The following is a 27776-nucleotide window of genomic DNA, read 5'->3' on the forward strand; positions in this document are numbered from 1 at the left end:
GTTCATCATGTTGAAGTGGAATTTGACACATCCACAATGTGTACATAACAATCTACAGTTTCTTTTTTTTATGACAAATCTACATTTATCAGTTTCTTTTTTACACAAAGGTATGCCAATTCCTTATATCTACAGTGCAAGCTCACAACCATGAACCTTGAAACAATTTCCAGATTATGAGCTGGAAAGATATTCAGCAATTTGAGGTGCCAAAAAATTGACAATCAAGCAATTAAAGAGCACTGCAAAATGAGAGTTCCAAGACCAACTCACTGCTACCAAACTATAATTCCATATTACCTGTCAATTGTTTGGGTTGGAAAATTGATGGTCAAACCATGTAGGTCATGCCAACCTGCATCAAATGTGAATGGGGTACACTTAAATTTGTGATCCCCCTTCGGCAATTCTTTCTCAGAAAGGCATAAAAATAGTTTATAATTAGCTTCTTGATAAACCATGAGTCTTTTCTTGCTCTTATATCTCCGTGACCAAGAAGATAAACAACTCCAGATTCTTTAGCCTTGCGTATAAAAGATAGCTCTCTTTCAAGACTCTGCTCAGCATCAACCACTGCGGGCTTAGGAGATTCAAGGTTTGTCTCCTCCGATGTGCTTGCTTCAAAATTGGGTATGGGTATGGTTGTATCATTAAAATCAGCCAGAAGAGGAACACCAAGTGAATAAACACTCCCATTGGGAGCTATGAGAACCCTAGAACCAGAGTACTCATCCTCAGAGTCAGTATCATCATCCCCTTCACTCTCAAGCGACCTCTCTTGAGCCTCACGACGTATAAACTTCTCTAGGCTCTCCATCAGCAGCTGCTCAAAAGTTTGGTGATTTTCTTTGCGAACATCTTTGTAACCATACCTGTTGAAGATATAAAATTTCTGATCAGAGTTTTAGGATTGACAAAAAAAAAAAAAAACACTTTAATTACAGGGACAGCATATACTATAGGGAAAATTACAAAAAAGACGTCTTAGTAAAAAGTATTCCAGTTTATGACTTGAAAGAGTGGCTGAGGAGCAACCATTTATCAACTCAGTTAACCACTTATTAATTGTTCCTGAACTAAGTACTTTTACCAACAATCACATCTTTGCGACTTTTCCTTGTATGATTTGACTAAATTATTCCCTCGAGAGATGTCCATGTAAAGCTATAGCACATTTCCAAAAGTAATACGTAGGCCTTCTTTTTCACAATCCATTCAATTTTTCAAAAGCTCATACCTCAACTGAACTAGCAAAGGTACACAATACACAATATCTCAAAATGTAAAATATTTAGCTTGTTACCTGGCAATACAGCGAAATATATGATAGCTTCTCTGGCAAACTCGCCGAAAAAGGAACCTTTCACTTTGAGGCACCATGGGAACTGGAACATACTTAATACTCACAAATATGATCATAGAGTGTATTGCTGGAAGTGTGGTTAGAAAATGCCCAAAAATGCCTGGAATTCCTTTTACCAACTCATTATAGAGCAAACCAATCCCAGGAGCTCGTATTGTCCCAAGATTGCAGCCTAATTCTTGCATCAAATCCATTGACAGCTTTTGCTTTACTTCAGTTTCATACTTGAGCTTGCTCCCATAATTCCATACAAACATTATAAAAAACATTATTACAGCAAAGACCAATATAATCCAACTTCCATCTGTTACACTCCACAAAACTGATGAAAAGAAAGTCAACTCCAATCCCAGGAAGACTACCGCAAAACTCAGCACTACAATGATGTGTATCTGCCATATAAGAAGCATAACAAGAGTTACTAAAATAGTGGTCATCATCATCACCCCCAGCTCAGCAATGCCTGAAAGACGACAAAGGAACAAGCTGAAAACAAATGCATATTTTATATAATGTAGTACAATAATAATAAAGGTAAATTCAGTGCATAACAACCAAATATTAACTCCCTCCTCCTGTCTAAGATGGAAGAATCAAATTATTATTGATGTATTCATTTTTACAAATTTAAACTTAAAGGTGAAAGCATTTCCTGAAGTAGACAGTAGGTTTTCAATGAGGATTGGTTTGACCGCTAGGATCAAACAGCATAGACATAAAGTTCTTGGATTTTTATTCCTATCGGTTGGTATGCCCTTGTTGAAACTTGTGACATGTTCTAACCTTGAAATGGGGTAACCTGCCTGCCCCCAACTATTAAATACCAAAAAAACAGAGCAATGTTTGATCATATCCATTTGGAATAAAATGATAGTTCCCACCTCTTAAAGGTGTTGTGAATGCAAGCAAAAATACCTTTATTTGTAAAGAATGACATTTTTCTGAAAATAAAGTCAGTTTTGAAAAACAGCATAATGATGATTTTCATACACTTTTAAGGGTTTTTTAAAAGAAAATCGGTTCCTCTTATACAAGGCTCCACCTCCACTATTACTATTCTTCAACTATAGTTGAGAATATCCAAGTGAAATCATAAGAGAGAAGCTCAATGTCTTTCCAAGTAATTGCAGTATCTATAAGCAACCTGTTATATACAGTTGGTCCCATTGAAATTGTGACATTATTTACAATTTGACATGCAATATGTGTATATGGCTGATAAATTTAACAAAATTATCTGTGTAAATAAAAATAGAGAAATTGAAATAAATCATTACCATATGCATTTCCAATCTCATCAATGCTGGATATAGAACAGACAAGCACCAAAGAAACAGCCAAGAGAAACCAGTTTATGACAGGAATATAGATCTGGCCCATGAATTTCCGAGAGGTATGAATTATTTTAAGACGAGGGAAACAACCAAGTGCAGCTGACTGTTTTATACAAGAAAATGTGGCTGTTGTCATAGCCCGACTTGCAATTAATGCAGCAATGTTAGCAACGAGGAAAGTTGGCCAGAATGCACCACCTGCAAGCACAAAATAGTATTACATGAAGATTCTGTAAAGTGCAAAGACATATCACTGAAAACATTGATAAAGGCTAGTACAGAAACTAAATAAACTAACACTTACTTGGAACAGAAGAATAAAAGGCATTACCAGCATCAGCATGGTTTTCCATAAGGTATGCAGCTTGACCCAAATAACCCAACAGTAGGCACGGTAAAACAAGAAATACAAATGTAAGCTACAAACAAACCACCATCAGTTACATCAAAATATTAGTTGATAAGATACAGAAAGTAAAACGGAAACAGAAGTTGTCAATTATAACATAGACATCATTCATTACCTGAACTGATCGTACAGAGAAATAGCAAAGATCTGCAAACATAGCCTCAGAGCCTGTAACAGGATCCAGTAACAATGTTAATCAGCAGTTCAAATAAATTGTACGTGCCAGCAATACCTAAATGCAAATTGCATATTCACCACATTACAATATCAAGAGATTTTGGTTTGGGGAGCAGAGGATACTGTGACAGTGTTAGATGTTCACAGGGAATATGCCTAATAAAGCCTCAACAGTAATCTTTTTCTCTTACACCACATAAAGGAAGATCCAATACTGCAATGAACCCTCAAATTATGATAAAACTCATTAGGAATGTTATTCCACCTCAGATAGATAATGAACAGAAACTTAAGGCCTATTTGTTTTACATCAAGAATCAATTTCCCACACCGAGCACATTTTCTGATGCTAAATTTGTGGTTGTGATTAATATTGACACACACAACAGTTCAAAATCATTCCTATCAAAATCAATTCTACTCAATTTTAAAACATTGGGTACTTAGGCATTGGCCATTGCAATTGCTAGCAAAGAATTGGTTTATAAATACAGAACAACAGACACACCAACTGAATCAAATCCAAAAATATACATGACAAGCAGAACATGTATAACTAAATTCAACATATCCATGACCCTGCATATATGTGCTTACCAGTTGCACACAGAAGACAGCCCCCAAGAGAATACCATGCCTTGGTTGGATTCCTTGCAAAGAAATAATATATATGAATAGGATTAAATGCCCTCAAGACACTGCTGTCATATTTGACAAGGTTGTATATACCAATGCCCGCAAGAGAACAAAACCATATAAACAAAGCAGGTCCTACAGCAAGCCCCACTTTACTTGTTCCATACTTCTGTACACTGAACAAAATGACAAGGCAGGCAACAGAAATCATCACCACTTCATCTGCATAATAAAGGAAAAAGAAGAAAAGATTAATCCAACTACAAAAATGATACTAAAATTACAATATTTAGCCACATTCTGCTACAGACTCCACCAGGATTACCTAAACTATAGGAAACACATCCCATATTATCACACTTTGGTTGGATTGACATACATAGCATAAGCATTCTACAAACACAAGACTGAATTTGGTCAATGCCAGGACCAGAAAACTCAGACAACATTAAATACAAAAAGGAAGCCTAAAAGCTATTACTGTTATAGGAAAAGCTACAAAAAATTATTCCAAAGAGGAAAGACAGAAGTCTAAGTTCTCTGGATTTGTCTGTAGATAACATCAAAATTAATAACTATTAAAGATACATTTGCTAATAGGATAGCACAATACCTTGCTTAATTGCATCTACCCCAACTTTCAAACCATTAAGAGATGATAGTACTGCAGAATGAAAAAGATATAAAGTAAGAATTAATATGAAGAAATGGCTATTGAAAAACAACAGAGGCCAGGTACACAAGCAACAAGATGACGTTACAAGTATGATATTAGTAATTTAGTATCAGTCCAAACACATTACAACAAAAAAAAATTCTGAAGAAGTTATAGAATACATGCACAACAGCAGTAAGCAACCTGACATTGCTGGTGTAACAACCCCGTTAGCCATCACCATGGAAATACCAGCAAGAACAAATAAAAGTAGAATCTTCTTCAGAGTCACTGAAGTCTCTAGTCTTTCCTTGATTTTTAAAGACCTTTCAAGCTCGGCAGATGGCACCTTTAGCCTAAAGCCTGATATTCGGGCATCCGATCGCAACTGATTGGGAAGAAGACTCACCTTAGCATTTCGACAAATCAACGAGTACAATGCAAACGTACCACCTGCAGTGGTTTTAAAACAACCATAAACTTGAGTGCAGAACAGAAAACAATACTGAAGAATTATCTTTAAAACACTCCATTTAATATACCTTCCCCGTCATCATTGGCCCACAGAACAACAAGGACGTACTTCACTAACGGAATCAGGATTAAAGTGTACAAAACAAGCGACAAGGCTCCGAGAATATCTTCATTTCCATTAATAGGAGCCTTCCTAAACATAACACTGAAGGTATACAAAGGACTTGTTCCAACATCGCCAAACACAACACCGAGAGTTTGAAAAGCTAAGACAATTCCTTTTCCCACACTAACATCCTGAAACAGGACACGAGCAATAAGAGAATAAAAACAACACAAAACAGCACATCACTAATAACACGTAATTAATCCAATCCAATGCTTCCAATGTGGAAATTAAGCTAGGGAATCAAGTTGTTTTTTTTGTGGAAATCAACTAATCAAGCTTGAAAAGCCAGCACAATCCCTTCCCCACACTAACATCCCGCAATAAGAGAATCCAAACAACACAAAAACAATGCTCAACAGTGACATCACTAATGAATCACTAATCCAATGCAATGCTCTTCGATTTAAAGTTTGGGAATGACCTCGTAGTCGTTTCTGTGAGCGCCGGGAACCTCGAGGGCTTCGACGTCGAAGGAATCGATACGGGGACCGGTGCGGACGAGTCTCTGTTCAGCATTGTCCTCGTCGTCGGAATCAAACATGGCCTGGTGGCGCAAATCGGCGGCGTCGAAATCCTCGATCTCGGAGGGATCCTCCTCGTCCTCCTGGAAGACCCACCGCGATTCGGTCGAGTCGAGATCGTCCTCGCCGCCTAGCGAATGGTGACTTTTCGTTTTAGGGTTTGCCATGGAAAATGGGTATTGTGCTGATGATGATTATGATTATTGATTGGAATTGGAATGAAATGCAGTGCGGAACTGCAGAAGAAGGTGTTTTTTAGTCGTAACTGAAATTCAACAACTGCAACATGCGCTTTGTGGTGCAATGGAGTAATTCACAAGCACGAATTGAATTTTTCACGTACCCAGAATCTAATCTATTGATTGACTGTGAATCTTTATTAAATAATAATAATTGTATAAAGGTACCATTGTATTGATGTTTTCCCTTTTTGAGAATACGAAAGGGGAAAGAAAACACCCTTTTACACACAGGTATTATTTCAATCAATCTATATTAACCCATCCAACTAAATCAAATTAAGTAAGGATAAATATTTATTTTTATCTTTTAATAGATAAATAGATGATAAATTTATTCTTAAATGATTAAAATTTAAAATTTAATCTTTAAAAGTAAAAACAAATAAAAAAATACCATAAACTTATTTGATCGTTAAATTTTATTCGTTGTCGTTAATGAGATAAGTGATACAGATGAACACATTTGTCACAAAATTAATTATCAGCCTGGTTATACTAAATAAGTTAAATGAATATGTCAATAAATTATCATTATTCAACCTAAATGTTATAAATTTTTTGTTAAATGAAAATGTCAGTCATTATTTTTACGTAATTTTTATTTTAAACCAAAATGTCAATAAATTTTCATTAGACAAAAATGTCAATAAATTATCATTATTGGATCAAAATATCCATAATTTTCTATTGTATCCAAATGCAGTCATTTTATTGAATGTAAATGTCAATATTTTTTTGTTGAATCTAAATCTCAATATATGTTTCTATTAGACTAATATGTTAGATCTTAACTATTTATTAGTAAAACAAACATACTAATATGATTACATAAAACATTCAAAAAATTAACACAAAACTAAAATATGATACAATATTAAAAATTTAATAAGAGACTTCTTCCAATAAAATTTCAATTAACGTCATGGAGCACTTTTGTTTGGGCATTTTATATTATTGTAAATTTTGAAACAAATTATATGATATATACATAGATGTTAAAACTAAGGTTGCATTTGGTTTGTTAAGAAGACAGGACAATCACGACAACAACAGATAAATAGCTGAGTCACATAATAACTTTTCGTACCGTACACGATTTGTATTTTTACTTTTGTTTGGACAAAAAATTGTATCGAAATTTAGTAAATTACAAGTTTTTGAGTATTTATTCAGTCCATTATTCTTTGGTTTGTACTAACCCTCAGTTATTTTTTAATCAAATATTGGACAAATATTTTTGTATTATTTAGTCTCTTATTTTTTAGCGAATCAAACACACCCTCAATATCTACATAAACAACACTTTTTTTTTAATAAAGCAATATATATATATATATATATATATATATATATATATATATATATATATTATTTCAAATGAAAGTATAATAGACTTAGGATGAGATAAATTCATAAAGTAATTATATATTAAATTCATGTTTAAATTTTGCAATTTTTTAATTATCATTTAAGTTTACCTGAAATAAATAAGTATATTTGCATCCTAAATGATAATAAATGTAAATTTGTTAAAACTATTTGTTTTCTTTTTCTATTTTTAGGCAATTTTTTTATGCACAAATAAATCTTCTTCTTTAAAGAATAACATTACAATTCTGTTTAAAATATAATTACAATTAAGGCTTTTCATTCTTTCCAAGTTTGTTTAGTGCATATCATATTAGTTCCACAAATTCAAGCCGAGTGAGTCACACATCAGTTACCAATAAAAAAATAGTAAATAGTCATTTTTGTTTCTAAATGTGTAAATAGATGACAAAATTTCTCTCCCAATGATTAAATTTAAAAATTTGGAAAAATTTATCCTAAAATTATATTTTACGCTTAAATAAAATGAAATTTGGAGTTTATCAAATTAATCTAATAGAAACACATTGATATTTAATTTCAGCAAAAAATGACTGACATTTACGACAAAAAAAAAATTACTCACATTTTGATACAATAGAAAATTATTGATATTTTAGTCTGATAATGATAACTTAGTAACGTTATTGTTTAGTTTAAACATGCAAATGTTTTGGTCCAAAATAAAAATTACAGACATTTTTGTGCAAAAAAATTATTGATATTTTTGTCCAAAAAAATACTAAATTTTTTGTCCAACAAAAAATTATTAACATTTAGGTCCAATAATAATAACTTATTCACATTTTGGTCAAATCTATTCCGCATGACTATGTTGACAATCAATTATGTTTGTCTTTTATTCTTGGCATTAGTTTCCATTAACAAAATTATGATATGGCAAACAAAATGATAAAGTCATTTCGTCATATCAGCATAGAGTGTCATGTCATCATTAATCTACAAGAACTAATATAAAAATAAATATAATTTGTAAGAATTAAAACTAAAAAAAGACATTTTTGTTGGGATGAAAAAAATATGTCTCAAACTAAATATTATAATAAATGCATAAATATTAAAACAACCCTCAAGATAAATATTAAAATTTGTACATTTAATAATGTATTACAGTTAACACTATCAAGTTTTCTTGTAATTCTTATTATGAAAAATTACTTACCACCACTGTGAGTGCCTCAATCACCATTTCTACATTATCATTATAATCATCGTCATTATTACATTGTTGCGAACACCACCGTAGTCAACATCATTATTATTACTATTGTTGCTTTCTATCGCAATCATTGTTGTCATTGTCACCAATATCATTACTTTTTTTATTGTTGTTATCACCACCACTATCATTATCGTTATCTTTACTTTCATTACTATTATCATTGTTGTCACAATTATTTGTTTGAAGGGGATGAAGGTTGAAGCATGAAGGAAGACAACAGATAAAAGAGAGAGATAAGATAAATGAGTTAGAAGATAAAAGAAATGTAAAAATTATGATGTGGATAAATTAATGTGAAACATTTATTTGTGGTCTTGCAAATATGTTATTATTTTGTTTTAATTTTTAAAATTTTTGTAATTATAAGTTAATGATGGAATAATATGATGACATCATCATTTTTGTAATGAATATCAGAACGAAAGATAAAATAAACATAATTTATGAGGATTAAAAAAAATATAAATATGAAAAATAAAAATAAATAAATTAAAAACATGCAAAAAAAATATTTAAACCTTACAAAAATCATGAGATTATTTTTTATTTCTTAAATGTAAAAAAAAACATTTTAAAAAATGTAAAAAAAATAAGAAAAGAAAAGAGTTGAATGTGAAGATAAAATATAAATAGAGGCATAGGCAGAGCGAGTATTCAAGAAGATTCTGCGGCCAAACGTTTCCTAGCCGAAACCCTAGCTAGCTCTTTCTTAATCCATAATCTCTCTTCTCTTCTTCTCTTTCTATCTGCAAAACAAAAATGTCTCACTTCGGACGTTCGGGTCCCCCAGACATTTCCGACACTTACTCTCTTCTCGTTCTCAACATCACCTTCCGTAAGCTCACCCTTTCTGTCTTTTTTCTCTTCACTTCAATTTTTCTGCTAAACCCTTAATCTAACGTTCGGTATCGTTTCGTTCAGGTACCACCGCCGACGACCTATTCCCTCTCTTCGACAAGTACGGGAAGGTCGTCGACATCTTCATCCCCAAGGATCGAAGGTTTTCAATTTGTTTCCCTCCATTTATTCATACGTTGTTTGTTTATTTGTTTATCTGATGATTATGTACTTTAATTTTTGTCGTGAAGAACTGGTGAGTCAAGGGGTTTTGCATTCGTGCGTTACAAGTATGCTGATGAGGCTCAGAAGGCCGTTGAGAGGCTCGACGGTATGTATGCTTGTGGTTTTTACGAACGAATGGTTTCGTGTGATTGAATGTGTTTCGTTTGAACGAACGAATTTTAACTATTCAGGGAGAATGGTTGATGGTCGTGAAATAACCGTCCAGTTTGCGAAATATGGGCCTAATGCTGAGAGGATGTAAGTTCCTCACTTGTCTTTGGTTATTTGTTTATTTGTTTGTTCATTTTGTAATTGTTATCCTGTCAATTTTTACCGTCGCATTGTTTACTCTATTGTTGGGTGGATTTTGCTTTTGTTTTTCTGAATAATGAAAATTATTTTTATAGAATTGTTTTGCAAACCATTTTTCTATTTGGAAGTTTTTGCCGTTCTCCGCTACTCAGACCATCACCATGGTGATAGCTTAATTTAAAAATCTATTTTACTGCTGGTATGTTTGGGATTTGCACTCCCAGTTGTTGTTGTTGTTGTTGTTGGGGGTGAGAATGGAATGCCTGGAGAAGGAAGGTATTGCTATATTATGTGGGGTTTGAGATGAGAGCTGCAATGATTTGAAGAAAACGAAATAATCCTTTACTAAACAAGTTTCAAAACAATCAATTTAAGAAAAGCTCCCAAAATAGACTTTTTTATAAAAACCAAAAAAAAGTTTGAACAATAATCATGCCGGCCTTTTGCTTCAATATGATGACTTTCTTCATTTAATGCATGATGAAGTATGTTTCTCAAGGATTCTTCCGCATTTATCTGTTACTTAGTTGAGTTTTTCAAATTGCAGTCACAAAGGAAGGATTATTGAAACATCCCCGAGATCAAGGCGATCAAGGAGCCGTAGCCCAAGGAAAAGGTTTGCTGTTTTTAAATTTCCTTGCTGCTTCTAAAGTGTTGTGATTTTAGTGTCTTGAGAACTGTCAAACTACCATTGTGTAATTACTTTTCTTGTTGATACATCAAGTTGGGCAAGCATGTTTTGATTGTGTGTAATGAGTTGAGTGTTATGTTTCAGTTACTCATGTTTTCTTAGCTTTTATTTTTATGTTGTGATGGATGTCCACAGTATAGCTAAAACCATCTTTTGAAATATTCAATGGTACATCGAATGCTATGTTTTTGTGACAATCAAGCTATGTTTTCATGCAATCTAATTTTGGACTTCAATGAGATGTTATGTTACTTTTCTGATTTCAGCTCTTTAACTTTTCTAATCAGAAGAACTTGTACAGCATAAAATAAACTATGTTCGCTGCTGTGTTGAACCATGCTTATAGTATATTTCACTCAATTCCTATATTTTTTTAAAAAGTAAGCAGGTAGTTTTTTGCTGATTAGCCTTTGTGAATGCCTGAATGCTTTTCCCCCATTAACTATCATTTGTGCCATTATAAAGACAGTAGCTAGTATAAAATTATGTTTGGGAGATTTTTCAATAGAATTGTGTTTGGATTATCATATTCTCTCAAATAATTTTGTATAATTTTTTTTCTCGAAAAAAGCTATTATTCTCCAAACAATATCAAACATGCCAAATGCCATTTATCTGATCACCTTGAAAACTGCTTTTAGTAATTAAAATGGATATTTGATAGCCAATATAGTTTGGCCATTCATTTTTTAATTAACAGGCTGGAGAAATGGATTGATTGATGTCTTTATTTGCAGGCATCGTGATGATTACAAAGATCGAGATTATAGGAGGCGAAGTCGCAGCAGAAGTTATGATAGGTATGAACGTGACAGGCACCGTGGGAGAGACAAAGATTATCGTCGCAGAAGCAGGAGCCGTAGTGCCAGTCTTGATTACAAGGGTCGTGGTAGGGGACGCTATGATGATGAGCGTAATAGTAGAAGCCGGAGCAGATCAGTTGATAGGTCTTCAATCATTGATAGCTAGCTCTTTCAACTGTGTTTTTCCCCATTTATTATTATTATTATTTGACTCTTTCATTTTTATTCTCTGTAGCGGCTCCCCTGCACGGCGCAGTCCTAGTCCTCGAAGGAGTCCTTCCCCTCAGAGGAGCACTTCCCCTCAAAGGAGTCCTTCCCCTAGGAAGAGTCCACGGGGTGAAAGTCCTGCAAATCGTAGCCGCGATGGGCGTTCTCCTACCCCTCGCAGTGTCTCACCACGCGGTCGCCCTGATGCTTCTCGAAGCCCTTCCCCTCGAAATTCAAATGGGGATGTAAGTAATGTTTGTCTTAAAGAATGTAGTAACAAAATGATCAACTTTTTAGTCAACATGGTATCTTGTACATACTGTGACTTTTTTTAATTATGCTCTCTTGCAGGAATAAGCTATGTTCTTCATGAAAAATTCTGGAGACGCCGGACTATTGCACCTGTAGCTGTTTTGCTATTGTTGGATCTTTTAGTCTATGTGAATGATCTTATCGGAGTCATTGAAGGATTTTATGATCTAAGTGCTGTTTGGTAGGGTCAGACTTCCTGATGTTTTGAATGGTTTTATATTTTGACTTGCTATGTCGTCTACTTCGGTGTTTGGTAACTATTAGACCTTGCAGTTGACAGGTTAATCTCTCAGTTTGAGGGATTTTGCCATTTTATTTTTGTTATACTGTTTGCATTTTTCTCTCTCCATATCTCCGTTTTCATTTCCCAATTTATAGTAAGGAATGGCTGTGATCTAGTTAAAGCTCTGTTAATTTATGTTGAACAACTTATTGGGTTTTATAGTTATGATCGGGAAAAGTGATGAGAGCATGATAGGCGCATGTTGACTTTGTTGCTGTTGATGCTGTTTCTATGTCATTGATGATTGGTCGCGAATTTGATGCTGGTTGCAAGAGTATGCTGGTTTTAGGACTGTGATTGTTTTACCAGTGTGCTGATTAGACAGACAATTAGTTGACTTGGTTTTTTCCTGAATGATCTGATCATTGGTAAGCTCTTTTGGTTTACATTCTTGTTTCTTCTGGGATCCCTCATATCCATTGAGAATTCTGATCTTTGATCTCATATCCGTGTTTGGTTTTCATTGGGAAAAAGTTTCCTGAAAAGGATTCTTGATGCTGTGATGAACACGAGTTGAGCATATTTTGTCATGTAGCTGATGCCTCGTAGGAGTTGGACCTGTCATTTGTAGAGTTGGACCTGTGGGTACTAAATATGAACTTTAATGTGCTGGTGTTTATTTCTAGTCACAGTGGTAACACCTTCATGGTTTATTTTTAGGGTATTTTAATCAATAATTTTTAACATTGATCTTTCAAGATTATAACATCTGCTACTTAATGTAGTGAGATACAATTGTTGTAGCACACTGCTCCATGACACTGTAGCTGTGAGGTGGTAGCTGATGCATCTTTAATAAGAAATGCATGTGTTCGTGAATAATTTGAAGCACTAACCAATTACTGTAGCTGACTGTTGCTGCCCTTTTTGCTGGGATCGGGTTGGCAATGGTATTAGCGGTTGGTACTGATGATGGCTGTCTAGCTGTGCTGCTGGTTTCTGTTGATTCCAAAGCCGTGTGACAGAATTGTTTTTCATTAGTGATTTGGTTTTGTAGTCTCAATTTCAGTTATTCATTAATTCTTATGACACAGAGTTATCACACTTGTCTTTTTTTGCTTTGATATTGTGATAGCTATTGCAACATTGTGTTGTGTTTACTGTTTTGCAACTGAAATGATAACCAATGTGTTTTAGAGACGAGGTTCTTTTAAATTTACAAGTTTTCTTGGGTTGTTGGTGATCATTTCAAACTTTTACATTTGAGTGGCTGCCTGTTATATGTCACAAGAAGTATTGAAGAGGTGCTTGCTGCCAAATCTTGCATACTAATCAGCATATTAATATCTTGTTAAGCTAATTTTAAACATTTTAGGGTTTGCTTTATGGTAATTGGATAAAGGTTTAGTTTTGAGGATATTGAAATCTCGTTAGGCTAATTTTTCTGTCAAGATTATTGTGTTCTTATTCTTGGTATAGGAGTCAAGTGAGTGCATTGATTATTTTGTTAAGTTCGTTGATAAGCTCAGCACACGACCAATATGAAATGTTCTATTTTCTTTAGTGGAGACAATTAATGGCTTCATATTTTTGTAGCAGTGGGGGAAGCTATATGAAATTGTAGTGGGATGAAAATACCCATTATCAATTTGATTTATGATCCAGCGTTATTGGATTTTTGCATATGTTGCGTTGCTTTCTAGATTTCAGAGTATGTTGGACGAGAATAGGAAATAGATTAATATCCTGTACTAGTTAACTTAAGATGATGTATTGAATATTGAGACTCAGATTTGTTATCTACGTAGGGAATGTCACTAGCCTTATCAATTGGACGAGGATGTGTGGAGAGTCCCCTCCGACTAGTTGAAAAATCCTACTCGATGTTATTGACCATATAGTAGTGGCGACGGTAACTGAGTTCCACTGCACGTCTTAAGAGTCACGTGAATCTCAATAACACTGCTAAACCCAAGCCAAATAAAAGTCGTGTTTTAAATATTGGAAGAAGAGGAAATTAAAAAAGGCGTGTGATGAAAATAACACCATCAAGGAAGTATAGGAAAAAAGGACGTGGTAGTTTTAAAAAGGTAGAGAAAACAATTACAGATTACCTAATCAAACAAAGGTTTACGTTAGGGAAATGTTATGATGGGAATATCCAGATATAGATGTCAGTCAGAGCTTGAGAAATACCAAGAAAATATAAGTTGGAGAGACATGGGTTCATGATAGAGGTTTCTAGGCTGCAAAAAAAGATGCCAATGGGAGTGTAGGGATGTGAGAATGTAGTTTTGACTGATTAAGTGGAGTGACAGTATGCTATGATTTCACTCATTGTAGGGGTTAAGTTGTAATGACTACGTAGAATGATTGAATGGGTGAGCAAATGGGGCTACAATAATTATAAACCCCATTTTGCTAAACGTGATAGTTGTTTATTCATTAACCAAATGCTTAACTAAATGTCCGAATTTCTAACTAAATGCATCAATCCAATAACAAATATTGCTGCTGTCTTATTGATGGTAACATTATAATTAGAATAATGCACTTCAAACAGATTCCGGCTACTAACATTAGCATATTCAAGCATAGATCACCGATAACTGCATAACGAATATATACCAACCAAGTGTTGTTCGTTAGCACGAAAGAAATATGCACGAAATGCCCGAATAGTGACAGTTTTTTAAAACAAGTATTCTTATATTTGATTGAGTAGTGACCAATTCATCGTCTAACCAAGAACAGGAGTAATATCCAAAAACGTATCACAAATTACCTAGCAGTTACCTCATCTAGTGGGGGGTTTTGGATAAATTTATCATTGTGTATAAAAAAAATGTTGACACATCTGCTAACCATCTATAAACAACTCCAAGTGGAACTTCCCTTGATCAAAGCTTCAAGTTCAAGTCTTAATGATAAAAAAATATAATTAAAAGAAAAAATTCTACTAAAGGTAACTAAATTTACATGTGAAAATTAATCGGCAAAGATGATGAATATTTTGTACTGATTGAAAAAAAAAATCTATTGACCATTAATATAACAGTAAAAAATGATAGTATGGATTCATTAATACTTCTCAACTTGATGAGTTTTTTATGAAGGAAAAAGACACTGATAATTAAAATAGAATTAAAGAAGAGGTTGTGAGGAGTGTCTATCATACGGCTTTAAACATGTACTAACCGAAGAGTTGGTGTACATTATTTTTTTATTAACTGTACACCTATATTTTAGTTTCTTAGGCCCCTAAAAAAAGGTTCTTAGGAGAAACTTTGATTTTCATACTTATTTTATAATTTTGTAAGCAAATTCTTAAATAAACTTGTATTAAGTTTACCCGCAAGAAAAGGGAGAACAAACACCTGTATATGGGGTACATGACTTGTTGGAACTAGGAACTATTTATGTTAAAACGAGGTTTCAAAGTGCACAATTTATGTTATAATTTTTAAATTCAATTTATCCTTCCAGGGCATGATATCATTCAGGAGTTATTTGCAGTTGAATGCAAATCCGAGTTTCAAATTTGTAGCAAGACTAGAGTCTAGAGGCCTCAAAACTTAGTTGGATATGTCTCTGTTACACTCTAAAATATCTTCACTGAACATTGCGATTGGTCATGATTTCTATGGAAATGAGAATACAAACTAACGTATAAATCTATCATCCCACACAGAACATGAGATATTAAATCCCAAAGAAAAAGCCCCCCAAAAGAAAAAGAATATATCAAATTTAGAAGAAGTTGAAGGGGTTGAATCTAAAGTTGGCATAATTGGAGCTGACATAAGCATTGAGCAACTCATTCTGAGCAGACCAGAAGTCAGCTTTGAGACCCCCTCTCCTAACTGCTTTTAGGATTTTGTTCTTGTGTGTGTATCCAGTCACTACTACTTTCTGGCAATTAGTATCCACTTCCACTTTTTCTATCCCTGCATAAACAGTACCACACATTAATACAACCACCAACTCAGAAATCAGAATTATTGTGACACTGATTAGCAAAATCCGTTTCAATTAAACCAACCTTTTAATTTTGAGAGGCATTTCCTTAGTCTTTTTTCATGTATGCAAACCATCTCCACTTTTAACTCAACAACCTGCAAAGCAAAACAGTGATTGAACATTATTCAACAGATTTGGTTGCAAATTTAAGAAAGACTCTGCGGAGGTTAGACTACCCTTTTGTTAGCTAATTGCATACATGAGACTAGTATTATTTCCCAATTAATCAGGCTATGATGATACCCTTTTTAGTTCATTTGGTAATCATTTTTTCATAGAGTATGCATGATTTCATTTATTAATTTAATAAATAGAATCATCTATCAAGGTTTAAATCGTGATCATGATTTCGTTGAATTCCTTAATATTGTGGACATGTGGTCACAATTGCAGTCGCATGACAATCACAGACATTTCAAAAACCTTAATATTTCGGCCAAAATCATAGTTGTGGATTATTTTTTAAAACCTTATTATCCATAATTATTTTTTAAAAACCTTGTAATCTATGATGCTTATATGAAACCTAAAAAACACCCAATCTTGTATATTTTTCAGCATAATTGTTTAAGGTCAAATATGCAAGAACTAGAGTTTTTTTTTAAGGCACAGTAAAATTTATTAAATAAAGAGCATAGGTTTGAGCACAAGAGTGACAAGATGTGTCAAAACCATGAAAGAATGAAGGATAACATCTGAACAAACCATGTAACAGTAATGAGATTAAAAGTTATGGGAATAATACCTCCATGGAAACTGCTGTGAGGAAATGATGCTACAGAATGATGATTTGGAGAGGGAAGACTGACCAGGAGTGAAGGATAAAGTGAGATAGAATGATTTGGAAACAATTGAAATGAGAGTTAATCAATGAGACAGAGACATACACACAAGGTTATTTATATGTTAAACCGAAAGACAAGATCAACTAAAGTTAGAAGAAACATTAAGTGGGGGAATGTCTTGGGTTTTGAGTCTGCTGGCTGCTTAAGCTAGTAATATAAGGCAAAACCACAAGCTTTTTCAGGACACAAACACATTAAGCTTTAGAATATGCGACACAAGCCTCGAGGTTTTGGATCCACGAAAAGCAATGAGTGTATGAGAATTTGAAATCATTGGCTTTGACAGGTCCAACATGGCTTCTTTTTTTTTTTCCCTTCCTTTTGACCGAAGTTTTACTCAGACAGAGAGGAAACCAAAAAAAGAAAGAGATCAGACAAAGAACTCTTGGATTTGATGACAAGTGCATTCAGCATGTTGAACACCTGGCACATTAAACGTAACTTATATCTCGAATCTGTCCATACCCATATTAAATAGATTCTTTAAACATAAGAAAATTCAAGTAAATTGTAAATACGTTCTTTAAACCTTAGCCATTTGCTAAGATTTGGTGTTAGCGTTATTTCAATGTTATTTTTATTTTATAAGATTATAAGGTTAACTTGACGTTGAATGAAGAAGAAAGAAAAAGAGAGGTTGTGGAATTAAATCTCTCTATTAATAAAATTTAACAACTAACATTTATCAATAAAAAAATGTTATTTTTATTTTTTCTTAGTGATATTTAACTATTTACTATGGTTACGTTGCTTTTATCTTTTTTAAATTTTGATGGATGTAAATAAATGATATGAAGATTAGTAATGTAAGGAGAGAGGATTTGTCATATAGGGAGAAACAAAAAAGTGGACAGTAAAATGCTTACTCTGCAATGTGTGCAGCAGGCTTGGTATATGAATAAAGTGGATCAATTCTTTTCTTGTTATCTGACATATGGTATTTCATTTGCTTCAATGTGGAGCACATAGGAAAAAGAAGTACAGATCAGAAAAGAAAAAGAGAATAGAAACGTCTATGTAGACAATGAGAATGACAACAGGAAACAGACCAAGCAGCAAGTTTGGTATATAATTTAGTTGATGTACTTTTTTGCTTAACCCACACCATATTGATGTTGATGCTCGGTATACGAGATTTCTCTCACACAAGAACTTTGGATTGAGGTCTTTTCTCACCCGTTACAAGAGAAATTTTTATGTTATGGAAATAATATTATATCATAACAAAATAAATACAAATTTACAAACCGTTCGATGCTAACTTTCATGCAATTAATTTCCAACTCTAAAGGATCCTGGTCCCACTACTTCATTGTAATGCTTCCAATGTCTATCATAAGATTCTCCTTTGCTCAATACTTTTCTTTAGCTGCTATTACTAGTCAAGGAAGATCGTTTAGCAAAGTTGTAAGAGTGAAGGACTAAGTTAAAATTAATTTCCATTAACTTGCTTTACTTTTCGTTTTGGATTTCGGTGACTTAATACAAAGAAATATTAACAATATTAGCTTCTTTCTTTTCTCTTGGGGAAGAATTATATCTAATATATTACGACTGGCAAAATAGATACATATAATGCACACAAAAAAAAAAATCCATATCCAAAACTCAAATTTAAGACAGAAATTAAATAGCAACAATTATGTACTAATTAATCCACATGGTTTGATATTAAACTCTTCTCCTAGTAGAGTTTAAGGAAAAGCATAGAGAAGACTGTAGGGAGTGTTTTTACAAATGTTTGAAAACACTCATAAAAATAGCTTATGATATGTCAATAACCTGTTTTCAGCTTATTTCCAAAAAAATCTTGGATAACCGACAAAAACAACCTAAAATTTAAATATAAACAGTACATCTCTTCTTTGATTAAATAAAAACAACTTATATATAATTATTTTCCCGATACACTGATTCCACAAGAGCTTAATTAAATTATTTACTCAAACACACACACACACAAGTTGCGAGGAAACTTTGTATCCTATGTTCTGAAATTTGAAGCAATATGATCGATCATGATGTATTGGATATATTCATACAAACAGTTAAACACCAGCATGGAATCTATCTCAATTAATTCAACAACATGCATAAATTATTATAAATTTCTAATACTATTTTGAAAAGAAAAAAAAGTTCAACAGCTGCAAAATTGCAATTTACCTCGCACTTCCCACATTATCTTCATTTGGCACAAGTGAATCACCAGAGAAATTAATCATGTAAAAAAAAAATTACTCCTATTAACATTCATATAGGAAAAAAAACAAGATTTGTTACAGTCTTAAGATAAGAATCTTTCACTCACTAGCGTATAATTCAATTTACAAAGTAAGAAAAGAGGTGAATGGTTAGGGTATTAAATATTTAACCACACTTCAAAACAAAGACTTCTTTCTACTGAGACGTAGAGAGCGATTCCTTTCCTCCAAGCGTTCGAATTATAGCTTCCAGAAGTTTAATGTCCTCGTCACGCTTCTCGATCTCTTCTTGCTTCGCACGCAGCTCTTCCATGTGCAACTCAAACACCTCTGTTTCAAAAAAAAAAAAAAATCAGAAACGATTAGTTTTTTCGATCACAGATGACAGATCAGAACTATTCCAAACCTAAATGATGATGATGATGATGATACTTGTGGTGTTTTCGAGTTCGGCGGTGAGTTGTTGAGCGCGCGATTCGGCGGATTTCTGAGCGGCCTCGGCCTGGCGCTTCTCGGAGCGAGCGCGGGCGGCGGCGGTGATGGCAGCGTCGACCTCTCTCTCCAAGGTTTGGACTCGTTGGTGGAGGAGCTTGATGGAGCGGGCTTGGTCGGCGGCGAGGGAGGCTTTGGAGAAGGTGTCGTCGTCGACGAAGACGGCTTTGGTGAGGAGAAGCTTCTGGAGAGAGTCGAGATTGGAGGCCATCTCCGTCAGATTCGTCATCGCTCCGCTCCATCGCTCTCCTTTCTCGCTCTCCCCCATCGTCTCACTGCCCAACATCAACCCTGCCTTCTTCTCACTCGTTAATTCACTTTAACTTTCTGCTGCAATGAATCTCACACTCCTGGATTTTTATTAAAAAACTCCAAATTTTGGTGGATTTTATTTCTTATATTTTTTTAAGAGATTTCTTATACTTATTCAATTAGTTTATGATTTTATATTTTTTAATAAATTTTAAAAAATGCATTTTGTTTGTGGTGTCACTTTTCTAAAAATAAATAACATCGATTTAGTGATAAGAGATTTGATTAATACGTGTGAGATCATGAAAAAAAAAATAACATTCTTATAGTGAATTTTTTTTTAAAAAGGAGAAACAAAAATATATCTCATCCATACATTGTTAAATATTAATTTCATTAGTGCAAAAGATAATATTTGAGTTAATGATAATTTGTGTGTTTGAATTAAAGTTAGTACACTTTATTATTTATTTATCAATTGAACTTGATTTAGAATTAACATTATTTTGCAAATTTGATTTTGACTAAAATTAAGTATGCACACGATTTAGGTTTGGATAATTTATCACCAAAGTGATTGTATTAAAAGAAATGTTATTTGTATGATATTAATCAAAATCGTCCTAGGATTTATAATTACTGAAAAGGACATGACTTTTATAATGTAATTTCAATGTTTCCCTTTTTTTTAATTTTTTAATCAAAGTAAAGTAACACCATAAACGTTGTTATATTTTTATAAGAAAAAACTTTTGCTGATAGTAGGTTTAATTAAGTTTTATAGTTCCTAAAAAACACTTGTAAATTTTACATTTTATCCCTCATTTTATTTTATTTTTAAAAAAAAATTCACCAAATAGGTTGTAGTTTTCGTTTAATGATAGTTGACTTAATTATAGTTCTTAAAAAACTTGCATATTTACATTGTGGCTCTCAACCTAAACTTAAAAATGAAGACCCACGCATTTTGAAATAATATTAATTGGTATAAAAAATTTCCACATATAATGACCATAAAAAATTTACTTCCTCAACCAAAAATTTTGATCTCTAGTTTCCCTTTTATATCTTTCACTCAATGGGTTGAGTTAAATTAATCATTAATACAGCATTTGAAAATGAGGATTAGTTGACAAGTTTTGAAGTTGAGGTACATTCTTAGTTTCTTACAACAGTACAAAGATAAACTATGATGTTGTAGCCAACTTAGGGTGTGATTGGAAACCGTTTGAAGTCTTGTAAAGGGAAATTTTCACTTTCCAATGCAAAAGAAAACGTAGAAGGAATGGAGCTAATGAATTGGCATTCGGTTGAACTCAACTGAGTTCCAAACACACTAACAGGAAAATCTGAAGCAATTTCAAAATTACTGATCTCAATCGCCATACAAGAACAATGAGAGAAGTAGAATTTGTGGATATGCATGCTTAATTGTGTGTAAAATACGAACAAAATTTTCCTTTCATTTACAAAGACTCAAGAGAAACAAAGCAAGAATTGACATTGGAGTTGCTACTTCAGAATCAACATGTCCGATCTTTTCTTACTCTATAACCTGAACCTGTTGAGATTTCTGAAGAGTTGACCAAAAATAAAAACCAGATAGGACAATTCAATCTGTAATTCTGTATAATAAAGACATGTGAAACAAAAACAAATTTTCAATTTACAGGCATAAGGATACCTTCCACATGCTGTGGATTTCCGAAGCTATATACAAAAGCTGCCAAGCCATACAAGTTTACCATCAGAATACTCCCAGGATAAAACAGCAACGTCTATGAGTATGAACATCGAAATATAGTGTCTCCCTCTGCAATTCAGGCTCCCTCCAGGCATCTGTGGATTGGATTTATGAGAAAACATTAGTAAAGAGTAAAATGAAGATATGCTGAAGAAATTTGAGATTTAAAAAAATATATAGATGAGTTCTTTTATCTGTAATGGAAACATTACTTTGCTGCTTGGGATGGGGGTGGAAGTTGGGGGTTGGTACTTATCTCTCTTTACTTAAATTCCACACCCGCAGCATAACTGTACCATCAGTCAGTGAAAAAATGCAGCAGCCAAGCAGGTTCGAACTCAGAAGTGCAGAAAAGTTTATGCGAGACTGGCCATATGAATGATTTTCCATAGGAAAAAGCTTTCTTTCCCTGATTAAATACATTGCGTAAGTGAACAGCAATTCTGAAAATTTTCATTTCTGATGGTTTTAATTTCCTATTCTACAGAATACATATATGATTAAATACTTTCTAACATGAGGATGCTGGTGAAAACCACTTCAATGCACATGGTAATGTTCTTAAAAAAGTACAAGTTTCATTTGATGGCATCGGAACTTGAGAAAAAAATGGCTTTCTTCATTCAGATATGCATATAATTAAAATGCTACATGCTGAGATTTTCCCAGGATATTCATGTGCTAAATGCTAAGTAATATATGCAGGTAGTCTGCTTAACAATGTAGGCGTTCTCTTTGCTCTCTCTCTCTCTCACACACACATACATGCACATGTTTCAAATGTTATTTTGCTCAGGTTTTCCCAGGACATTCATTTACTATTTGCTAAGTAATGTATGTTACTCTGCTGAATAGTAAAGGCTTCCAGAAAGATACAAGAGAAACCACCAGTGCCTCCAATAAGTTTCTGAAAGCTACGATGTATGACAGGAAATTCATCATGTTTAGCAATGCAATTGATAATCAAATATAACTAATTAAGAACTGCAGTTCCAGGCAGAAAGAATAAATAAAGGAAAAGAGACACAAGAATAAGGATTTAGGACCTATATTCAATTCTGTAGAGGATTGTTGAGCTTGTAACTGACTGTATATGGGAAATAATGGCAGCGGCACAGACATCAGGCATCAAACACCACGTATAGAAACTTCCCATTCTTGCACTTTCCCAGCCAAATCATGTTTGCCACAGTTCTTCAACCCATCAGTAACCATGTCAAAACACCGCGAAATGGGAACCAACCCTATCTCTGTCATTTCAAAGATATAATTCGCCGCCTCAACAAACTTCCCAGCACGACCACACATGGTAATCAGCATAGTATAAAGAGGGCGGTTAGGAGGATGCGCCTTGGCCTTCATGTCCCCAAAGAAGCAAAAAGCATCATCAAATTGCCCCCTGCTACACAAAGCCTTAAATAACAGGCGCATACAAGCTGGGAAGGGGCTTGTGGCCATCATCGACGAAATTATTCAACAACCTAAACGCCTCGTCAATCATCCCATCCTTCGAAACAGTGGGAACGAAAATCTTATAAGTGTTAACATCAGGAGCCATCCCCAAAGCACAAACCTCATGATATAGATCAACACAAAACCGAACATTCTCTTTAGAAACCGTTTCCACCACAGCATTGAAGGTTCCAACATCAGGAACACTCCCTTGCTTGATCATGTTCCTCACCATTTCTTTTGCGGATTCGACGAGAAGGTCGCGGCCGCGGACAGGAGGGTTGAAGCATTTGTCACTCATTTCCCTGAGGAATAGCTTGGCCTCGCGAAGTTTCCCGTTGGAGCACCACGCATTGACGAGGAGCGCGTAGGTGGTTTTGTCCGGACAGAGGCCCTTGCGGCGGACGAGGGCGTAGGCGCCATGCAAGAGTTTGTTTGTTGTGGTTGAGAGACTTGTGGAAGAAGTTATAAGATTTACTTAATAATAAAAAAGAAAGGGAAAGACAAAGATAAAATTCTTAGTTATGAGTTTGTCGAAATTATGGGTTGAGAATCTTAGTTTTTTTATTTTTTTCATTTTAGAAAAATAAAATTCTTGGAGAATAATATTTTCAGGAATGTTTTTTTTTTACTAGTTTTCCATTAAAACTTTGTTGAATGATTAAAATAACTGATAAAAATATTATGACACTTTAATTCCTAGGAAAAATATATCTAACCGTTCTCAATATTCAACTATAGATTTTATTCATTCTCATGATTTATTCTCTAGGACATGAAACCAATCATCTCCTTCGCTTAACAATTAACATTTTTCAATAAAAAAAAAAGACCTGAGGAGGGCATTGTAGAGAGGGAGGGTCTGGGGCAGTTGAGCAGGAGCGGGGATTTGTTGAAGACCTCGACAGAGGCGACGGCGGAGGGGGAGAGGGAGAGGCGGTGGTGGAGGGTGACTTGGCGGATGAGAGCCCACATGGACTGGTAGGTGTTGGCGCGGGCGAGGGAGGTTGGGTACGGGCCCAGTTGAAGACTGGTAGGTGTATAGTCTGGTTCTTAAAACGTCCTGGTCTTGTAAAACCACTTTTGTCCTAGTAGTCTTTTGGACTGTTATTTTTAACATTATTCAATTTACTGGCTTAAATTACGTTAATTTTCTCGCTTGTTCATAGCGGAGCATTTTTGCGCTAAGGAAAACACTGAACCGAAAGTTGTTACTCAAAAAAAGTGATTCATACTAAGACAGAATGGAAGGGGAAAATAGCTTGATGTGAAAGAGGATACATAGTAGATGTGTATGATAAGACTTATTGTGAATTTCCCCATGATGCTTTGAGAGAGACACAACTTCATGATAGTGTTTCTTTAGTTAAAAATTTCCACTTTTATCCAGGGTCGTTCGATAATGATATCCCTCTTCTCCAAATCTTTTTTTCGTGTTCCAGTGGAAAGATTGGTCCATGCATTTATGTTGTAGTTGCTCATAAACCGTGGAAGTCGAATTCGTTAAGGATGGCCCTCGTAATCGTATATCTCCTTTTTTTTTTTGCCAACAATTTTGCTCTCCAGGTTGAAGCTCTGAGTCTGACTAGGCAAATGAATGAAATCATAGATCATTTTGGAGCTGTTTTGTGATTCTTCAGGAAAATTGGTTAATTAGAAAAGAAAATGCTGAATTTTGCAAATATATTTATTCGAAATGATTCAAAGATGAAGAAGAAAAATAAATGAAGTTTCTAAATTGTCAATTACCAATTATTTTTTATAGCTTGAATACCAAATAAAATTATTGATAAGAATAAGACTAGGCTTTTAGTATCCAAGAAAATGAATCACAACGGAACTTGGTTCAAATTCGTGTATTTCACTAATTAGCAGATTTTGTCAAGTATTTGGTGTTCCATTGATGCATAAACTGGAGTGGATTCAGTTCACATAACACGGGTTTTTATCATTTATCCTTTAATTTAAAATGATAGTATAAATCTGAATGAGTATTGTTTATTTAGCTTCAAAGGAACAATTTCTTTTATAGATGAAAAATAAATAGGCCACGAGATCAATTGTAAAGCACTAAAACTGCTATTCTTCAATGGAAATAAAATACCGTATCATTCCAAACTTCATAAATTTTAGTATTTTACCCACCAACTTCTTCATTTATCTTCTAAAGCAAAAAATCCCCGGATCCAATGATGGCATTGCTTAAGAAATAAGGAAATAAAGCATTACTACCAAATGGACCTACTTACGGGTGGCACTGCACACGAACTAACATCTGCAGTTTCACAAACAGCTTGATTAGCTTAGCTTGTACTACCTTTCTGTTCACCAGTATTACCCTGATTTGGTTTCCCACCACAACAAAAGAAGTGTGGAAGCCTAGCACGACCACAACTCCTGCAGAATAAACGTGAGGTTAATTACTCACGTCTGAAGTGGAAAAATTAAGTATAATATTTTAATGTTTTGGCAACAGTATACGATGGGCATACGGTTAGTTAACCTAGCTATGCATGTCATATGTAGACAATAGATATGCATTTTGAATTTTATCAGTGCAAGCATGTCATAAATACTTCACAGGCAGTAGATGATGGAATCCCACAAACAGATATATGGGAAATACATTTTAAAATTTACCCTCCCTTCCTTCGGGTTCAGAGAAATACTAAGTGAGCTTCTTTGATAATGCTGACTCAGCTAAAAGATGGCCTAAGAAATCATGGACGGGGCTAGTCATGAGCCAGGTTGAAAGCAAAGTCCAAACTCTATTTTCTAATGTTTAGAAATTTTTTTGAAACTCCCACATAGATATTGAAAGCTCTTTTTACAGTGGAATCCATTGTCCTACAAGGCTACAACACGTGGTGAAAAAGAAAAACCAAGTGTGATTAAATATTTTACATATAGGTACTCTAGTTTAAGTGCTACCAATTCTTTGATTTGATGATTCTCAACTACTATTTAGAGTTGTCCTCCTTCAACTTATGTGTCAAGAAAATTTGGAACAAAATGATATTGTCTGCAACTTTCTAACTTGAGTGAACAGTTTGAGTAGCAGTAGAAACAAAAACAATTTTAGTTATTTGCTAGCTTCATACAATTTTTAAACAAAACTAGAGCATATTAGTGACTTTATAGACTAATTCCTTTTGAAGTGGTCGCACATTGCAAGATAGAACCCAGTTAATGTGATTTGAGGGTAACGATGTGACTAAGCAAGCATAATAGTTTAGGGGAGTGCAGTGTAGGAACTCATTCAGGCTTCCTCCGGGTGTTACAATAATTTTCTCTTTTCTAGACTGTTTATTTGCAGGTTTGACTTTGTTCATAGAAGACTAAGTGCGTGTTTGAAAAAAAATCGCATCACGTCATATTGTTGCTTCTGAATCATTTTAATGTTTTGACGAGGTTTTCCTGCCTGCCTTAACATGTATCCACGACTTGTTTCCAAACACGCTCTAAACAGTTTCATTGCACTTCAAACTTTGGGGTAGTACAAGCATCAAGGATAAAGTGTCTTACTTGCATAGGACAATCACAGGAATAGGTTTTAGAGCTTTTGGTCCATTCCTTATTCCTCTTTTATGGGGAGAAACCTGCAAGCCAAACAAACAAAACCATTTTTAAAAAATGTAAAAACACGAAATGGAAACAATAACACAGTGCACAAATCATTACACTCACGCCAATCTTGCTTAAAACACCACATCACATCACTACACTCTATCTATTGATATTCCCAAAAGTAAAATTCAAAAACGACAGAGAAGTGAACTGGGTACCTTGCGTTTTGGGACAGCCATGAGCTCCATGGAGCTCCCATAAGAGAAACTTGGGGGGGGAAACTCGGGCAAAACGGGTTGCGGCGACCGAACCCCAAGATCAATGCTTCCAGCTAAAGGAGGAGATTGGGGCACCGACTGAATCCACCTATTGAACCCTAAAACGCTGCTCAATCTCCATCTGGTGCTCCTCTCAATCGCGAGTCTCGCTGCCATAGCTGTGGTTAAACAACATCAACAACATGTAGCCGTTGAAGATAGCCATGAATTGGTGAAGATTTTCAGAGGAAGTGAAGCGAACGCGAATTTGAATAAAAAAAAAATATTGACAAATCGACCAAAAAAAACAGGAGAGAGGAAGCATTGAGAGTGGGAGTTACCAGATTAAAACTGTGGAGGAACTTCGATGCTTGTAATTGCTGATTGGATTAAGCGAACTTAATTAGGGCTTGGAAGAATGGAGTGAGTATCGAGAAGCTGCATTAGTTTGAGGTGGTGTTCGTGATTGCTGCAAATTAAGTGCCACTCTCCAAACCCTAACACGACAGAGGAGGAAGATAACAGGGTAAACACAAAAAACACACAAAAACCCAATGTCCAGCCTAAATAAAATTTTAAAAGGACATTTATTGGGTTGTTTTTCTTTCTATTTTTAGTGTAATTTATACTAATTTTATAAAAAAAATACATAATTTGGACTTTTTGAAAACAAAAATAAAAACAAACGTATGTGATAAAATATTATTACGTGAAAAAATAACATTTTAATAATTAACAATTA

The 27776-nt window shown here is 34.3% G+C and overlaps 5 protein-coding genes and 1 pseudogene across 8 annotated transcripts; 1 reads left to right on the forward strand and 5 right to left on the reverse strand.

The window, feature by feature from the left end:
- Positions 1-331: 331 nt before the first annotated feature.
- On the reverse strand, positions 332-6133 carry LOC114421404 (potassium transporter 7-like). The gene is made up of 10 exons (XM_028387301.1): positions 5639-6133; positions 5117-5345; positions 4779-5027; positions 4533-4583; positions 3881-4141; positions 3222-3274; positions 3002-3116; positions 2641-2895; positions 1304-1826; positions 332-872 (listed from the first exon to the last, which is right to left on the reverse strand). Exons 1-10 carry the CDS (start codon positions 5903-5905, stop codon positions 332-334), a joined length of 2544 nt encoding a protein of 847 aa, XP_028243102.1. The 5' UTR covers positions 5906-6133.
- A 3104-nt stretch (positions 6134-9237) lies between these two features.
- On the forward strand, positions 9238-13436 carry LOC114421405 (serine/arginine-rich splicing factor SC35-like). 4 transcript variants are annotated; one of them, XR_003668529.1, is made up of 11 exons: positions 9238-9426; positions 9513-9591; positions 9680-9759; positions 9845-9911; positions 10513-10581; positions 11394-11603; positions 11695-11911; positions 12018-12159; positions 12424-12629; positions 12736-12895; positions 12987-13436. XR_003668529.1 is itself a non-coding variant. In XM_028387302.1 (8 exons), the coding sequence occupies exons 1-8, from the start codon at positions 9351-9353 to the stop codon at positions 12021-12023; spliced, it is 804 nt and encodes a 267-aa protein (XP_028243103.1). In that variant the 5' UTR covers positions 9238-9350; the 3' UTR covers positions 12024-12327. The 4 variants fall into 4 exon arrangements, 1 of the variants encoding a protein (XP_028243103.1); XR_003668530.1 differs by having other exon boundaries at positions 12736-12846; XR_003668528.1 differs by having other exon boundaries at positions 12736-13423.
- Positions 13437-15759: 2323 nt separating this feature from the next.
- Positions 15760-17359, reverse strand: LOC114422245 (heavy metal-associated isoprenylated plant protein 28-like). The gene is made up of 3 exons (XM_028388502.1): positions 16967-17359; positions 16244-16316; positions 15760-16148 (listed from the first exon to the last, which is right to left on the reverse strand). The coding sequence occupies exons 1-3, from the start codon at positions 16970-16972 to the stop codon at positions 15952-15954; spliced, it is 276 nt and encodes a 91-aa protein (XP_028244303.1). The 5' UTR covers positions 16973-17359; the 3' UTR covers positions 15760-15951.
- Positions 17360-19233: 1874 nt separating this feature from the next.
- On the reverse strand, positions 19234-20111 carry LOC114422244. Its single transcript, XM_028388501.1, has 2 exons — positions 19703-20111; positions 19234-19600 (listed from the first exon to the last, which is right to left on the reverse strand). Exons 1-2 carry the CDS (start codon positions 20046-20048, stop codon positions 19467-19469), a joined length of 480 nt encoding a protein of 159 aa, XP_028244302.1. The 5' UTR covers positions 20049-20111; the 3' UTR covers positions 19234-19466.
- Positions 20112-21452: 1341 nt separating this feature from the next.
- LOC114424756 lies at positions 21453-24185 on the reverse strand (annotated as a pseudogene).
- A 1081-nt stretch (positions 24186-25266) lies between these two features.
- On the reverse strand, positions 25267-27591 carry LOC114422265. The gene is made up of 4 exons (XM_028388538.1): positions 27376-27591; positions 26996-27213; positions 26736-26809; positions 25267-25607 (listed from the first exon to the last, which is right to left on the reverse strand). Exons 2-4 carry the CDS (start codon positions 27209-27211, stop codon positions 25514-25516), a joined length of 384 nt encoding a protein of 127 aa, XP_028244339.1. The 5' UTR covers positions 27212-27213; positions 27376-27591; the 3' UTR covers positions 25267-25513.
- Between the last annotated feature and the right edge of the window lie 185 nt (positions 27592-27776).

The sequence above is a fragment of the Glycine soja genome, chromosome 8 (genome assembly GCF_004193775.1).
Source record: "Glycine soja cultivar W05 chromosome 8, ASM419377v2, whole genome shotgun sequence".
In the NCBI taxonomy this organism is placed as follows: Eukaryota; Viridiplantae; Streptophyta; class Magnoliopsida; order Fabales; family Fabaceae; genus Glycine; species Glycine soja.